General features: G+C 42.5%; 1 protein-coding gene across 4 annotated transcripts in view; it reads left to right on the top strand.

Annotated features, from left to right (window-relative positions):
* The window catches only part of SUSD6 (sushi domain containing 6), a 73,027-nt gene that overhangs the window by 40,221 nt on the left and 14,767 nt on the right, over nt 1-18,039 (top strand). For all 4 annotated transcript variants that reach the window (XM_073608923.1, XM_073608921.1, XM_073608922.1 and 1 more), the window contains exons 3-4: nt 14,393-14,590; nt 15,132-15,270. In XM_073608923.1, the coding sequence (XP_073465024.1) occupies nt 14,393-14,590; nt 15,132-15,270 (337 nt within the window). The remainder of the gene's footprint in view (nt 1-14,392; nt 14,591-15,131; nt 15,271-18,039) is intronic.

Raw genomic sequence — 18,039 nt, forward strand, 5'->3', positions numbered from 1 at the left:
AAGTCACCTGGTTTCTGTGACACACGCTTGACCCCATCTGAACCAGATAAGTTTATCTTGGACTCATCAGACCACAGGACATGGTTCCAGTAATCCATTTTCTTAGACTGCTTGTCTTCAGCAAACTGTTTGCGGACTTTCTTGTGCATCATCTTTAGAAGAGGCTTCCTTCTGGGACGACAGCCATGCAGACCTATTTGATGCAGCGTGCGGCGTAAGGTCTGAGCACTGACAGGCTAACCCCACCCCACACCTTCAACCTCTGCAGCAATGCTGGAAGCACTCATATGTCTATTTCCCAAAGACAACCTCTGGATATGATGCTGAGCATGTGCACTCAACTTCTTTGGTCGACCATGACAAGGCCTTTTCTGAGTGGAACCTGACATGTCAAATCACTGTATGGTCTTGGCCACCGTGCTGCAGCTCAGTTTTAGCAATCTTTTGGCAATCTTCTTATAGCCTAGGCCAGGGATTTGCAATTAGCGGACCTCCAGCTCCAACTCGGCACGCTCCCAAGTCCAGCATTTGTGTGCATAGATACAGAATGCCGGACTCGGCCCTGGCGCCCGCGTCATTGGATTTGATTGACAGCAGCGGAAGCCAATGGCTGCGCTGCTATCGATCTATTCAATCAAGAGCCGAGAACCCGGGGCAGAGAAGGTGAACGTGTCTCCGCCGAGGGAACGAACGGGCTCAGGTGAGTAAAACGGAGGGGGGGGGGGGGGTGCTGGGTGCCAGTCAGCGTCAGAAGTTTTTTCACCTTAATGCATAGGATTAACGCAAGGGTTTACAACTCTTTTAAGATGACACAGAATATATGCATGGTCATTGAACTTTAGAAACATATATACAGGCAGTCCCCAAATTATGAACATTCAAATTACATATGAAACGGAGGGAGACAACAGGAAGTGAGAGGAAATCTACCTCTAGGAAGGGAAATTCACTCCTGTAAAAATTCTCATGGGAAAAAAGGTGTCTCCACTGAAGCTTTATCACAATCCTTGTTTTCTCAACATCCCAAAATTTTCAAAATCCAATTGTCATTGGGACAGAAAGTGAGGTGAAATCTTCTGAACAGGGGCACAGACAGCAAAACAAATGTTACTGGGGTTTGTTAACCCTTCCCTAACTATTCAAAAAAAGTAAACAAAATTTTTTTGGCTAGAGTTGCACTTAAAAAAATGTACCTGTTCTAACTAACCTACAAACTGAACTTGGGAACAAACCTACAGACTCTATCTTGTTCGTAACCTGGGGGCTGCATGTACTCTATGTTATGGGGCAGCACAGTGGCTCAGTGGTTAGCACTTCCACCTAGTAGCACTGGGGTCAATTGTGGCATGTAAGGGGGTCAGGACTCCTTAAAGTGGAAGTTTCACATTTGGGTGGAATTCCACTTTAATAAAATGTTTATACAGAAAGCACAATGACATCCCCAACCCTGGACTCCAGGAGGAGACCATCACCACCCAAACCCTGCCATGTACACAGCACAGGGGATCCTCTACCTCTGATGTTCCTCACCTGCAGGACTCCGTGATGACCATCATAACATCCTCTCTTTTGAATCTTCCTTCCTTCAGTCCCCCCCTCACCACCACCATTTTTATCGTTGAACACTTCCATACTTCTGTTCCTATCCATGGATTCCTCCATCTCCATCCCCAGACTTTTATCCTTCAGTTCCTATCTCCAGACTCCTCTGGCCTTCTATTCTCTATCCATGAATTCCTCCATCCCCAGACTCTTCCATCCTTCAGTTCCTACCCCTTCCTCATATCCTGGACTCTTCCATGTCCTTGTCCTGCTATATGCATTGAGTGTCCTTTTTAAAAAAATTCCTCTAAATGTTTGTGTTTTTTTGATGGAAACCATCGTCGGTAATCGTGATGCATCGCGGAATCGAATCGCATTGAATTGTTGACCAGATAATCGTAATCTAATCGTGAGACCAGTGAAGATGCACACCTCTTGAATGTGAATTAGGGACCGTGGATTGTAAGCTCCTTGAGGGCAGGGACTGATGTGAATGTACATATTTTATATATATATGTATGTAAAATGCTGTGTAAATTTCCATTACCAATAATAAAATATAGGATTGGCTGCTGTGCTACTGTATGACTTTATTATATGGATACATTTTGTACGTTGTATTTTTTTGTTTGTTTGGCAGAGTTGTATAACTCACTTTTTTCTTTTGTAAAAAAAAAAATGATACCTGCCAGGAAAATCGTGTTTGATTATATAAAACACAGGAAAGTGACTTTCTAGAGAGCACAGAAAAGGAGAAATTGGCTTTTTAAAATGAAGTTGCAAGTATGAAAGCTGATTTGTCATCATTTGTCAATGCTATTTTATTCAAAATAGGTTTACATTTCTATAGTCATTATGTGTGTGTGTATAATATAATATGTAATTTTACCTTCTCTTTATTTTTATTTTTTATTTTTTTTCCTCCAAGGAAAGGATTCTGCACAGCCAACTAGCAAATCCACACAATAGATTTATTTTAAGCTGTAATGTGAACAACAACAATTTCAGGTGTCCCCGCCATTCATCAGATTTGCAGATGGGTGGGTTTGGTTTGCCTGGAACTACTTGTCATCATACTTCTGTACCTTTTTTCTTTGTACTACAGCAAAAAAAATGTAATCCGTTGTGTGGATTTCTCGTTTGCTTGTGCAGCATGCTTTCCTGATATAACTGTTTGGAACCTTTTGATGCTTTGCACCCAGTAGGCATATATTGCTATCCCAGCGTAGCTCACCCCTATTCTGAACTGTATGTAACATAGTCACCCACACACCAATCTGTCACAGTGTGAGGTAGAGCCTCTTGGTTACTGTCCAGGTAATGACATGATTTTTTGGCAGTGGCATGTGAAGCTCCGTGTGCTGTTACATGACGTAAATGTGTATCCATTAGCTGAGCATATGTTCTCTTTTCCTGGAGACAGATTCTAATAATGAGACACAGCGGCTCACCAATAAATAAAAAGAACTTTGATCATAAAGGCTAAGTTCACCTTTTGTAAAAAAAAAAAAAAAAAAAATAAATGCACATGATTTTGCAGGCAAAAAAGGTGCATTTATTACTTTTTTACACTGCAGCCTGCAAAGCATTCCGCCTTTTTGATCAGTAGATCATGGATGCAATGCCATGCTCCTGCAGACACTCAATACAGCTGTCTGCCCATACCTCCTGTACAAGCAGACAGTTACTGAAGAGCAAGAAAAAATCGATGAACTATGAGGATGCTCATCAGCGTCCTCGCAGTTCATTGAGAACTACAAGCCATCTACGGCATTGGAAACTGGGACTTGTAGTATTGGAAGCTGGGACTTGTAGTCCATTCATTCAGAGATTCCTGTGAATAAATGATGCAGCCGCATGGGTGGAGCCCCGCACAGCCAGGCTGTTTTCTAATATGCGACAGTGGGTGCGGCAAGAGGATCCCCCACCTGCTGTCACATGGTGGGGGGGGGGGGGAGTCAGCAGCTCCAAACATACTCCTGCATGTTACACCCTAAATCTGGGTGTAACATAACATTTTACAATAAGGCTACTTTAACACCGAGGCATTTTTCAGGCGCTAAAGGGCTAAAAATAGCGCCTGAAAAAATGCCTCCCCTGCCACCCCAGTGTGAAAGCCTGAGTGCTTTCACATTGGAGCGGTGCGCTTGCAGCACAGGAGAAAAAGTCCTGCAAGCAGCATCTTTGGGGCTTTGCGGGAGTGCTCCTAAAACGCACCTGCTTTTGAAATCAATGGCCAGCGCTGCCGAAGCTTCCGCAAAGCGCTTCGGCAATGACGCTTTGAACCCTTTTTTGTCCGCCAGCGAGGGTTAGAAACAGCCGAATAAGCGCAGCTAAAACGACGGTAAAATGCTGCTATAAATAGCGGTGCTTTACTGCCGACCACACCCCCCCCCCCCCCCCAGTGTGAATGTGCCCTAAGTGAACTTCTCCTCCTTTTTAGTCTCTTTTTCATATAAATTACATTTCCCTCTCTGTCATTGGCTATATATTTTAAGAAACCTGATGTCACACGTAGAATTAGTAATATTCCATTTCACCAATATACCCACATATTAATTGGAATAAAATCATAGCAAATCATAGTATGTGCTATAATCTAGTTTTGATTTTGTGGTCTACAGATTTTGTGTATATTATATATGCAAAATCACCACTCCAGGTCAGTCAGACTATTAGCCTGCCCCAGCCTACAGATGCAGATCCAACTTCTTTCCCATACTGCTGAAGAAGATTATGGAACAAGTACTGCATGTACCATGAAATGCATAAGAGCTCTAATGTTCCTGATATACGACTGCCAGATAGAAAAAACTTACAAAATGCTGAGCGATCAGTTTGTGAGGTCATTAGACATGCCGTTTGTTAGCTGCATTTTTTATCTTTGGCTGGAGTATCCTGGTTAACAGGAAACTAAAGCTACTGAAAGTCTACAGTTAAGAAATGGCCCCACTATTATACATGCCTTAGGACACAGATGTCAAACTGGCGGCCCTCCAGCTGTGGCGGAACCACAAGTCCCATGAGGCATTGCAAGGCTGACCATTACAAGCACGACTCCCACAGCTGGAGACATGATGGGACTTGTAGTTCCGCAACAGCTGTAGGCCTGCCATTTTGACACGCCTGCCTTAGATTTTCCAAGAAGAAATCTTCCTTTTATTTTTTTTTTTTTATTTTTAAACCATGCAACATCTATTCTCACAATGCCTCCTTTTTGTCCTTTTAGGGACTTTGGGAAAAGTTTTAGATAGTAGGGAAGAGTTGCAGACTGATAGGCTTTGCCCCTCTGTGTGTCGCTGAGGAGATTTCTCCTTACTGTTTGAGTGGTCATCAGAACATAGAGCAATGAAAACAGATAACAATATAGTAGAGCTGCATGATTGTGGCCAAAATGAGAATCCACAAGTTTTTTGCTTAGAATAAAAAGATCACGATTCTCGCGGCGTAAAATCTTTCAGATCATACTGCATAAATACAGTGTGACATAAAATATTGTTTGGGGATACGAAGTCATTTTCTAGCAAAAAATATTTTAACTTGAAACCAACAAATGTCAGAAAAAGGTTTAGTGTTTAAGTGGTTAAACTTCCCTCATTTACACAGCAAAGTGTATTCCTTTGATCTAAGAGCCCTTTCACACTCGGGCGGGGGGCGGCGTCGGCGGTAAAACGCCACTATTATTAGCGGCGTTTTACTGTCGGTATGCGGCCGCTAGCGGGGAGGTTTTACCCCCCGCTAGCGGCCGAGAAAGGGTTAAATACCACCGCAAAGCGCCTCTGCAGAGGCGCTTTGCCGACGGTATAGCCGCGCTGTCCCATTGATTTCAATGGGCAGGAGCGGTAAAGGAGCGGTATACACACCGCTCTTTCACCGCTCCGAAGATGCTGCTGGCAGGACTTTTTTTACCGTCCTGCCAGCGCATCGCTCCAGTGTGAAAGCCCTCGGGGCTTTCACACAGGAATACATGCAGCGGCACTTTCGGGTCGGTTTGCAGGCGCTATTATTAGCGCAATAGCGCCTGCAAACCGCCCCAGTGTGAAAGGGCTCTTAAGGACAAATTGTTACAATGTTTATACTTTGTTCAACTGCTAAAGAATGTTGTGATTCTTGGCAGACTGCCCAGTTTTGTTTTTTTTTCCTTTCTTTCTATGCAGAGAATTCTCTCTGCTAAAGCCGACAGCGCTCCAAAGAATCGGGAAATACTTTTTTCAAGATCGCAACGGGAAAAAAATTGCGATAATGATTTTTAATGATTAATCGTGCAGCTCTACAATATAGGCACCCCCCAGAAACTGCATGGTCAAGATACTCCTCACCTCGTATTGCTCAGGTTCTCTCTTGACCAGCCTTGTTTAGCCCATCAGAGCCCTTGAAATGTGTTGGAAATGAACACTGCAACTGAAAATAATAGATGTTACAAGGAGACCGAAAACTCAGTAAAAAAACTAATGAAAATGTGATTACAAGGCCATTTAAGTAATGGAAGTGTGCAGATTATTTTTCTAGAATAAAGCCTGTCATGCATAGATTGAAATTCAGCCAGTTCAGGGACCGGACAAATTTCAATCCATGTATGGGCAGGCTGATTGTACCCAAATCAATCCATCGACTTGGGTACAACCAGCCTGTCGGATTTTTCTACATGCAAATACTGCCAGCGACTGGGAAAGCTCCCCTTGCACCCATCCCCCATCTGTGGTGGAAGGATAGAAAATCTAGTAATCTATGGACTGCCTAAAGGATGGATGCACCTTCAGGGACATGTTACATGTTCAATCCATTCTTTGGAGGGGGACCATGTAACATGTTCCTGATCCTGCAGCCACTCTCCAATCCCTGCAATCCCTGTGACAGCAGGGACCCCTTCAGAGTCACGCAGGACCCCTTCGTCAGGCATGTGATGATCACATGCCTGACGAAGGGGTCCTGCGTGACTCCGAAACGTTGCAGCTTTTGTGTTGTGATCATGCAATAAATTAAACCGTTTGGACGCCACCGTGTGCTGATCCTTGGTGTGCTGGCAAATATCTACATTGCTCCACCCACATGGCCGCATCATTGATTCGCAGATCCCTGCGAAACAATGAACTACAAGTTCCGACAGCCTTTGTGGCTGTCGGCTTGTAGTTCTCAGTGAACTACCAAGATGTTATTGAGCGCTTGAGTAGTTCATTGAGCCTTCCTGACTTTGTAAAACTGCCTGCTCCTACGATGTACAGGCAGTCTGTAGGAGTCCTGCATGACACCTGTGATCTGATCGTGGGTGCAATGCTTTCCAGGCTCCTACAAAAAAAAATATAGTAAATGCACTTTTTTTTTTTTTATGTGTATTTTTAATTTTTTTTAAGTTAATTAATCCTTTAGGAATATAGTTTAGTGTCGCTTTAAACACTGATAAGTAATTTTAAATACACATTACCAAGTGGGAAAATTTGGGTCTAAACACACCATAGCTGGCTGATGGAGTAGTAAATGTGTCTATTCAGCACCCAGAAATATTCAAGCCCTTCCATCGCTTCGGTTTGATCTTAATAAAAAAAAAAAAATCTGTATCCTAGGAGTGCTGCCTTTTGCTAAAGGGAATGCTGCACAAGAACATGCACGTTCTCCTAGAAAGTGAGAAGACTTGTTGGAAATGCACTTTTTAATTGCTCAATGCCTTCTTATCTGATTACAGTATTGCTGGCATTTTGGTGACTATAAAAAGTCAGTCCCCCCCCCACCACTTCCTTTCTCTCTGCATCAGTTGTATATGGGTACTGTTCATCTGTTTGTGTTCGTGTGTGTGTGGTTTCCTGCAGTTATTGATGTTCTGCCTCAGCTGCTGGAACCACATAAATGTCGCTGCTCAAAAGCTGCGGCTCTGTGCAATGTAGAGATCAGTGTGTGTTCTCAGCTGTTCCAGCCACGTGGACAGTTACTCTAAATATGGGGTCCTGAGGGAACAGAGCATCTGTTGTATGAGACATGAAGATTTCTTGCAATCTTCCTGCCTCAACTTGCTCATAGCTTGTGTTTTGTTACACTTCATCTGCTTGGCCTACTCACAGATACAAATCTTTGAAGAGGTTTTTCAGTCGCAACTGTGAAAAATGTTGCCTCTCATCGGTAAACCATGTCTGCTTCTTCGGTACAATATGTTTGTGACCGAGTGTAAAACTAATCCATCTGAACACAATTTTGAAACTTTGACATGGGTTAGTAAAACTGTACATATTATCGCAAGAACTTTGTGTATCCAGGTGAATTATACTTTTTTTTTTTCAGGACAAGTTGGCCTTTTATTTGGTGGTAAACAGTAATGGATATTTCCTGGTCTCCTCTCTTCTCTTTTTTTTTATTATCAAAGGCCCAAAATAGTAAAAAAAAACTTTTTTCTTGAAAAATGTAGTTGTATACTGTATGTCTTGCTATTACCATAATTTACCACCAAAGAACAACCCAAAATAAATTCTCCTACTCTTGATGATCACAGCAATATGTGTATGCACCTGTAGTAGGGCACAGAAACAATAGTGCACATTTATTTGTTTTAGCCTACCTAAAACACACTGATACTAATTCAAAAAGTTTTAAAAAAAAAAATCCTACCCAAAATATACTGATCCCCGACCTTTGACCCTAACGCTGACCTAGACCAGGCCTTGATCTAGATATTTTTTTTTTTTTCTTGCTTTTTTTATTTTTTACACACTTTTGATTACATTTTTCTCTCCTGGTAATGAGAGAAAGCTACAATGGGGTTGATTTTACTAAAACTGGAGAGTACAAAATCTGGTGCAGCTTGGCATAAAACCTTCCAGTTTTTTTTTTTTTTTTTAAAGCTTAATTGAACAAGCTGAAGTTTAGAAGCCGATTGGCGGCTACTATGCACAGCTGCGCCAGATTTTGCACTCTCCAGTTTTAGTAAATCAACCCCAGTGTATCTTTCTCTCCATTTAGAGGAGAGAAAAAAAAAATGAGCTGGCTGCACAGTGATTGATCATTGTGATAGCCAATCAGAGGCTATCACAGCTAGGGTTGTCCCGATACCGATACTAGTATCGGTATCGGCACCGATACCGAGCATTTGCCCAAGTACTTGTACTCGGGCAAATGCTCCCGATGCTTCCCCGATACCTAAAAGTCAGCTGTGATCGGCGCATGGGGGAGATACAAGCTTCTCCCCCAGCGGCTTTCAGCTGCTTTAGTGACACAGCGGTGATCGCTCACCGCTGACTGTCACTGCATTATCCTCCATGCCCCCTCCTTTCCTCTGTGCCTCTCTGCTGTCCCCCTCCGTTCTTCTCTCCTTTTCTGTCCCCCTCCGTTCTTCTCTCCTTTTCTGTCGCCCTCCGCTGTCCCCCTCCGTTCCTCTTTCCTCCTCTGTGCCTCTCCGCTGTCCCCCTCCGTTCCTCTTTCCTTCCCTGTGCCTCTCCGCTGTCCCCTCCGTTCCCCCCTCCTTCTCTGTCCCCCTCCGTTCTCCCCCTCTGTTCCGCCATCCTCCTCCTCCTTCCTTTGTGAATAGACAGAGTCAGCTGACTCTGTCCATTCACATAACTGAAACATTGTAATCTCTTGTGATTACTATGTGTCAGTTTATGAATGGAGAGGAGCCGCTGTCTTCTCTCCATTCATTCTCAGTGCAGCTGAGGCTGCAGAGAAAGGGACTGGGGAATCTCTATCCTCTGTCTCTTTCTCTGTCTCAAGGGGGAGATATCAGAGGTCTGTTAAGACCCCTGATATCTCACCAAAGCCCCCCAACAGGGCTGATTAAAAAAAAAACAAAAACAAAAAAAACACATATTGCAATAAAGAATAAAAAAAAAAAATTATTGTAAAAAATAAAAATTGTAAATTTAAAAAAAAGAAAACAAAACAAAACACACACATACACCGTTCACCCCCCCCCCCCCCCCCCCAAAAAAAAAAAAAAAAAAAAAGCACTGTTAAAAAAAAATTTAAAAAAAACACTGTCACGTGACATAATAAGAAAGTATCGGTATTCGGTATCGGCGAGTACTTGAAAAAAAGTATCGGTACTTGTACTCGGTCCTGAAAAAGTGGTATCGGGACAACCGTAATCACAGCGATTAGGTTCTCAGGAGCCGGAAGTCCCGATTCCCCAAACATTAATATAAGACCCAGGGCTCTCGGTGAGAGCCCAGTTTCTGTGCTGGGACCACGCTGTGCAGTGCAATCCCAGCACAAATACTGGTAAGCCCTTTTAAGTAGGGCTGCATGTATGTGTTGTCAGGCGATGGGAAGGGGTAAGGTTTATTAAAGTAAATAGTTCACTCATCACTCCAGCTGTCTGCAATGTCATAGCTGTCGTCATATCAGCAACAGAGACTATCGGCGTGGATTGTGCGTACATCAGGAATAAACTACTTCAGGAGATAATCTGTAAAAATTTAATAAGGATTTTCCAATTTTTTAAATTGGAGCTGAATTTAAAGGCCAACTCCAGCTAAGATTTTCTGTTTAGTTTTGTACAGAGTGGGGAAGGGTTGGATACTGTATTGCGTTTTGTTTTGCTCTATGCACCCCCATCAGGAATCTCTTCCCTCATTTCCTGTCCCAGTGAGATGATGTCACAGAAGGAATTGGTAATAGGAAATCTCTTCAATGGGAGACAACGCAAATACAACCTTTTTCAGCAGGAGAGTGTAGAAAGTTTAGAACCCAGTCTAGTGTTACTTGTCCTAAGTCTAGGACTGTCTCCTACAACAGTGGTCATCAACCCTGTCCTTAGGGCCCACTAACAGGTCAGGTTTTATGTATTACCTTGGGGAGATGCAGACTAGAATACTGCAATTACTGAGCAGCAAATGATATTACCTGTGATGTATTTCAGTTATCTAGCAAACCTGGCCTGTTAGTGGGCCCTGAGGACAGGGTTGATGACCACTGTCCTACAGCATGGATCCAGCCACATCTGTGGCTCGTCTGCAGGCTACTACAGTCTTCTGTAGCATCACTTGCACTGAATACTGGTGACCTCAGAGGCTTCAGTTGAGGCCACTGTAGTAGCTTTATTCTAGTTGGCTGTGTTTTATTATTCAAGTATTGTATATCTAAACCCAAATTAGTAGGGGATGGTTAAGGGCTCTTTCACATGGGCGGACTCCATCTGCTCTGCGGGATCTGTCCTCTGATCCCCACTAAGTAGGCGATGACAGGTCCGTGTCCGCTCTGCTTATCCAGAGTAGAGAGGGACAAAACTCAATTTCCTCCATAGAGGTTCAGATGTAAATGGGCCGTCATCCAACCCAATCCGCCAGACGGATGTGAAATGGATCCCCCATCTGTCTGTTTACACCCGCCAACATTCGATCCGCTATAAACAGACACAAGTCTGTTTACATCCGACGCTCGATAGAGGGCAGTGGATGGCCTGACTGGGTTCGCTTGAAAAACTGACAGGTGGACCCGATCAGTCTGCCTGTGTGAAGGGACCTAAAGTGTATGTCAGGGCAAAAAAAAAAAATGCCAACACCTGAGCTTTTTTATAGTCTTATAACACAAAAGAAAAATGACTAACTAAGGCTCGGTTCACACTGGGACGACTTGTCAGGCGACCTAGGTCGCCTGACAAGTAGCGTCCCGTTCAGTACAATGGAACCGTTCTAAGGGGAGCGACGCAAGTCGCTCCGACTTAGAAAAAGGTTCCTGTACGACTTCGGGGGCGACTTGGGGTGACTTGCATAGACTTCTATACAGAAGTCGTTATGCAAGTCGCCCGGGCAGTCGTGTGCAGGTCGCCTCGGTGAGGCGACCTGCAAGTCGTGCCGCCTCTGGTGTGAACCGAGGCTTAGAGGCCAGATTTACATCCCATTTACAAGATGATTATCTTTACAGATATCATAAAGATGAGCTCCAGTCAAGTTGCTGTTTGTTAGAAGTCAGCAGCTACAAAAACTGTAACTTGTAATAAACAGACACTCCTGTCCCATGATCCAGCGATGTGCTCACCCGAGCCATTTTTTCCATCAGTATTCTGTCCCCGGTATCTGAACTGTGGGAACCCAACGGTGCGGCTTCACAGCCAGGTGCCCACTGTGCATGCGCAAGCCACGCTGCACTTTGTGAATGGTCCAGCAGTCTTCTGGGACCTATGACGTGTCCAAGAAGACTGCATGGTGGGAGGAGAACTTCTGCTCCGATTGCCTAGGCGTTTTTTTGCTTTCTCCCACTGGGGATATTTCTCTTTCAGAGTAGGAGTAAATCTCTCCAAAATTAGGGAAAACCCCTTCTTGGACAGGTGTCACCAGAGGCATCACTTTCTGTTCTGGTGATAATGGTTACCAGGACAAATAAGGTGAATCGCCATATTCTATCAAAAAAGTAAAAAAAAATTTTTTTTTTTTTTTTTTTTTTACGCTCTAGTTGAAGCAAAATGCATTGGGAGGTGCCTGGCAATGAAAACCCATCAACGTGGAATACATCTATTGTCTTTGGCTAATTCATCAGAGATACAGAGAATAAACCTAATTCTTTAAAGATGGCAGATAGTGCAGTGAGGGCCGACATTTAATTCTACATACATATACTAGTGCTAATCCATTTGCTACATAAGGAGGCAGTCTGTGAAAGTTTTTTTGCTTTACAGTAATATAACCCATTTCCGTGTGCTAGGACAACAGGTTTTAAAAGGGAAGTGTATATTTTAATAAGTACCCATTATAGTACAGGATATCCTGTAGATTTGTGGAACTTTTTTAACGCTATCAAATTTGTCACACAGTTTACAACACAGACTCTGTCGCCCGACTCTCGATTTCAACAAAAATCTTTTCAGAAGATATGTGCATTTAACATATTTTAGGCATGTTATTTACCTGTAAAAGCCTCCCTTGTGTAGACTTTCCAATGCCCTGAGGTGCTGCTTTCTTGGATGTGATATCATCAGCCCCAGCAGACTCAGAGCTGTTACTTAAGTGACTCTCATATTCCCCTATGCTCTTCCCCAGCAACTACATAAAAGGTTATGTAGGAAGGTAAGGAAAAGAGTAGAGGAGCTGGGCCAGCCCAGGCAGCAGTTAGACACACTCCAAGAGGAGGAGAGCGCTATGACAGAGTTTCTCAACGAGGGAGAAGTTTAGGTTACCTTGGGGTGCCATGAGCACGGAACCCAGTTTGCACTGTATCGGCATCATGAGTTACTATGGTATTGGCAGGTTATCTGCCTGCACCATAACAGCCATTGAAGCTCTAGGACCGGACACACGGCTTAATTTGCTGCTATGGTCTTAGTTGGCGGCCTGCACTATGCCAGCTCATAATGTTAATCCGGGGCAGGTGGCCAACCCTAGCATTCAGGATAAAAGCCCATCTTCTCCACCTCCTACCCTCTGCAACTCTGCTGCAACCAGGGTCTGTGATGATGGGAGACTCTCTGATGTGATGGTAGGGCACTTCAAAGGCGTGAAGAGGGATCTCTCATGTGATGGGAAGAGTGTGTACATTATCCCAGGCTCAAGTTCCCCATTGATACGTAACATTTCAGTTTTTACATTTTTAGACTGGGGGTGTCTCAAGATTTTGCATAGTTTAAAAGGTTGCCTTGTTTGAAATTTTTTGAGAAAACCTAATACTTGATGTGCCAGGAAGGAGGGGACTAAGTAGGGAATTGACTCTCCTGGAGTCAAATTTTCTAGCAAACTCAGAGGTACTTTCCTAGTAAATAGAAATCATTTATGGAAAGGAAAAACTCCATAAGTAAGCATTTAAAAAACTCCATAAGTAAGCATTTAAAATACTTGATTTGTATGATTTTATGTGCCTTTATCTGCATTTTTAAGTTGGTGACAGTCGGTTTACATTGAGAGATCTTCTTAGGAATGATACTCTTGGTAATATTTGGCCTTTCTTTCCTTAACCAAATGAGCACCAAACAGCAGAACTTACTGAACACTGACAGTGAGCAATGCTCCATTTTAAGCATCGCTTGCAAATATTGAATTGTATTTTCCTTGTCTCTCTTGCACAGTTGTTGCTTTGCCATAAATGTTTCAAGAGGAATTAAACTCTCCCACTCTGATGCTTCTTTTCATTTAGTCCATTATAATTAGTAATTATCAAACTATAGCCACTGTAATCCAGCCCAAATCGCATATTACTTACTGTTTAAAGAAACTTTAAAAAACTTGTTTCCAGGGGTAAGGCAGCACCATCTTAAGTATTGTTTTCTGAGTCCACACTAGAGTGTATTTCCGCCCTTACATTGAGCACTTCCTGTACTGTTAACCAAGCCTCCTTCTCAATCCAACGTTTCTATGGCAACCCTGCTTCCCTGCTCATAGCTGACTTGTTTTATTTCATAGTATTTACTTGTGCCAATTATCTAGTGTTTGTGTATGTCAGTCTTATCAGCTTCAGCTGATAAGACTGCAGTAATGCTGTCCAATGCCCAGGTTTACACTCCATGTGATGTCACATGGGGTGTAGTAGGAAGCTCTGAGTAATTATGCAGTCTTGTGGGATTTTAGTGTTGTGCCTAGGAAGTCCTGATAACGGACAGACAAGCATACAGAGTGTGCCGTAAATCAGGGGAGATATGGGCATGCTCAGTGACATCATTCCTAAGAACACAAAAAGGATTACAACAATCCTATGCAAGTAAGGAGATATCTACAAGCAGTGTTCATTAGGGTTTTTTATGCTGATTTACATGGGACAAAGTTGTGGGGGAGAGTTTACAACCACTTTCAGTCCTTGGGATAAGTTAATGGACTTCTTTGTGCATCAACAATATTTTCTCCAATACTGTTTACTGTACATTTATAGTACAAGATGAAATGCTTAACACAGAAATATTGGCTTAGTTATGTTCTAATTTATCTTTTCTATGTTGTCTCCTCTTTAGTGTGTCCACCACCCCCAGAACCAGAGAATGGTGGATTCATGTGTCACCCACCACACTGTGAAAAGTCGTTTACCTCTGGAAGCGTCATAGAGTACTTCTGTGCCGAGGGGTACATGCTGAAAGGAGACTACAAGTTCCTAACATGCAAGAATGGTGCTTGGAACCCACCTATGGGAGTTAGTTGTAGACTGAACCAAGGTGAGTGCTTTTACTTAAGGCTATATGGGATACCTGGTTCCAGGAATGCAGTGATGATTGTTCTGTATTATGGGAATCAATGGAAGGCACTCTCCATCAGGTGGGATCGTTCAAGATATGCATTGCTATAGATATTCCATGGAAAGGATGAAGCTATCTGCCTGCTTGATGAACTGGACACTGTCATTGCCATTTTTTTTTTTTTATCAGATAGTGGTGAAGGATTAGAACCTCTGTCTGCTTCCATCCACTATTTGGGTTTTCCATCACTTTCTATTCTGGTGACAACGATTTCAAGGATAAACCTCTAACAGCAACACACACACACACAAATAAAAAATGTCTTTTGTTGCTGTGTGTTTTTTCCTCACTTTCTGTCAAGGTGACAACCATTTTACAGACAGGAAGTGAGAAAAAAAATCTGGATAACCGTATAAACAAAAGAGTAATATAAAAAAAAAAAAAATTTGGCTAAACTTTAAGTTAACACTGCAGTGTAGTAGGAAAACTTTGTAACTTCCAGATTTTTTTTTTTCCCCAGAAACCAATAGAAACACCAGCCTTGGGGTCCCCACACTTTCCATTGTTGCCTCAACAGCCAGCTCTGTGGCCCTGATATTACTCCTAATTGTCTTATTTGTCCTGCTGCAACCCAAAATCAAGTCCTTCCACCACAGCAGGTGAGTGTTGCACAATGTCTGTACATCATAATATTATATCACTTCGAAATTTCCAAAAACGTCATAATGACCATGTAAGAAAGCATATTGCTGTCTCAACAGGTTTACGTTCACCTCAGGCAGCTTTCAGCTGGAGCTAGAGCTTGTTAAGACGCTCCTTTATTTATTAAAAGTTTAATGGTTTCTGTAAAACCAGAAAAACTATACTGTATATGGTAAGAGGTAAATGATGTCAGACATCTTTCACTTTACTTTGTTGGTCTCTTCTATGAGGCCGCTAGGGTTGGTATCAGTACTGCATATTGAAAATTTATCATATCGGTTTGAACATTTAGAAAAAGTAATTTATAGCAAGGTATAGCTGTTGATATTTTTATTGTGGGTTTTTTTTTTCTTTGTAGATTATGTTTGATTGTTGTGAAACATTCATACATGGTCAGAGGGTATTAGCATTATTTATGTACTTCTATAAAGGGATGCTTAAAATGAGTTGACTCACAATAGAGAGGGGACTTGGCATGCCCCTGTTTTTATAAAAGGGCTGCCTATTCTTAATTAAGAAGTTCTGCTTTTCGCTAACTTTCCTAAATTGTGATAATTTTCATTGTTCCCATTTTCAAAATTTATATATACTGATAGAGGACCTAAATGTGTGTTTTTGTCCTAAAATGTACAGTAGTACCGTACATACTGTTTCTGGCTTGGGGCATTTATGTTTCTGCAAATGATCATGCATGAGTTGCTTTTATCTAGCCGGCTGCAAGTCGGTTTTCATTTACCTATATCCCGTGTGAAAGCAAACCTGACATAGCAGATCACACCGGTGCAACTTGTCATGCGATTTGACCGTTCCAAATCGCATGACAAGGCGCACCCAGTTGCTGGCAATGGAACCGCGTTCATATTGCCGCGACTCATGTCACAGCGATTATGAAAAGTGTACCTGCAGTACTTTTTAACTGATTTTCATTGCGACTTAGACTTCTGTTATATGAAGCCGCAGTGAAACCGACAGTGCAAATCGCACTGCTGTGCGGCTTTGAAATCTAGCTGAAGTAACATGATTTCAAAGCATCACCAATGTGAACGGCAGGGGGCCTAAACGTTTGCCAAAACGTGGAAGTTAAAGTGATTGTAAAGGCAGAAGGTTTTTTTTATCCTAATGCATTCTATGCATTAAGATAAAAAGCTTTTTGTATGCAGCAGCCGACCCAGCACTCCCTAAAACCTGAGCCCCATCTCTATCCAGAGATGTTGCAGGAGAGACTTGGCTGCCTGAGACTCTCCTCATTAGTTGAGACCGCAGCGGAGCGCCATTTGCTCCTGCTGCTATCAATTAAAGTCAATGAGCCAATGAGGGAATGAGAGAAAGGGGGGCCAGGCTGGGCCGTGGCTATGTGTCTGAATGGACACAGGGAGCTGCGACTCAGCTCGGGTGCCCCTATACCAAGCTGCTTGCTGTGGTGGCGCTCATCAGGAGGGAGGGGAGAGGAGAGCTGAAGAGGGACCCAAGAGGAGGCACAAAAAAAAACAACTTTAGCATCATTTTAAGGTAGCTTGTGGCGTCTTCAAAGTGATCCCCTTGGATAAGCAGTACATAGGCCCTCAGATATTGCACAAATCAAGATTAAACCTGAAATATATGATAAATATATAGATAAAAAAAAAGATTTTTAAATTTTTTTCATTGATTTATATCCACCCTGCTTGACAGGCGGTAAAGCGGTATAATATATACCGTATTTATCGGCGTATAACACGCACGTTCATTTTAAAAGGGAAGTTTCAGGGAAAAAACTTACATTTTAAATAAGAAACGTTGAAGCAAAATAAGGGTCATTGCCCATCTACAGCCTCACCATTGCCATGAATGCAGCCTCATTAGTCGACATCATTGCAGCAGCCTCACCATTGCCATCAGTGCAGCCTAATCGATACCCATCTGCAGCCTAGAGGGGACAGGGAGGGAGGCGAGATGAGCGCCGACAGATTACATACAGTGAGAATCTCCTATGTTAGACAGAACAGTGGTCCAATGGTGACTTCCTATTACAGAGGCCACCAAGTAAACAGATGTTTCTCACTGTATGTAATCTGACAGCGCTCGTCCCGCCCCCCTCCCTGTCCCCTCCGAGGCAGCTAAAATTGAAGTATTGGCTTATAACACGCACACGCTATTTGCACCCAATTTTCATGGTGAAAAAGTGAGTGTTATACGCCAATAAATACAGTGTGTGTGTGTGTATGTATATATATATATATATATATATATATATATATATATATATATATATATATATATATATATATATATATATATATATATATATATTTATTTATATACTTTTTTTTTTTTTCATCTGTGTCATTGCCGTTTGTGTGTGGCATCAAAAAGAAGATTCGTGAATTACATCTCCACCCAAAATGATATTTCAGTGTTATGTGGTTGCTGCAAAAGCACATACTGGGTTATTATAACTGTCTTCAGAGGAATGACCATTTGCAGCAAACTGGTGTGGCCGTTGGTAGACAGATGGTGGTGTCATTCCCCTCAAATGGACGATCCATGCTGTAGTATAAACAAATGATTGAATACTCCAGCTGTGAGAGAGTGGAAGCTTTTTTTTTATGACCTTTTAGGGGGGAATAGAAACACCATAAAATAGAGACATAAAGGTCATAGTGAGAAAGTACCAAGGGAATCAAAAAGCCCTCACTGCCCTGGAGAACATGTACCAGTGCAACAAAAAATGTTTTAAAGATTCCATT

The sequence above is a fragment of the Aquarana catesbeiana genome, linkage group LG13 (genome assembly GCF_042186555.1).
Source record: "Aquarana catesbeiana isolate 2022-GZ linkage group LG13, ASM4218655v1, whole genome shotgun sequence".
Classification (NCBI taxonomy): Eukaryota; Metazoa; Chordata; class Amphibia; order Anura; family Ranidae; genus Aquarana; species Aquarana catesbeiana.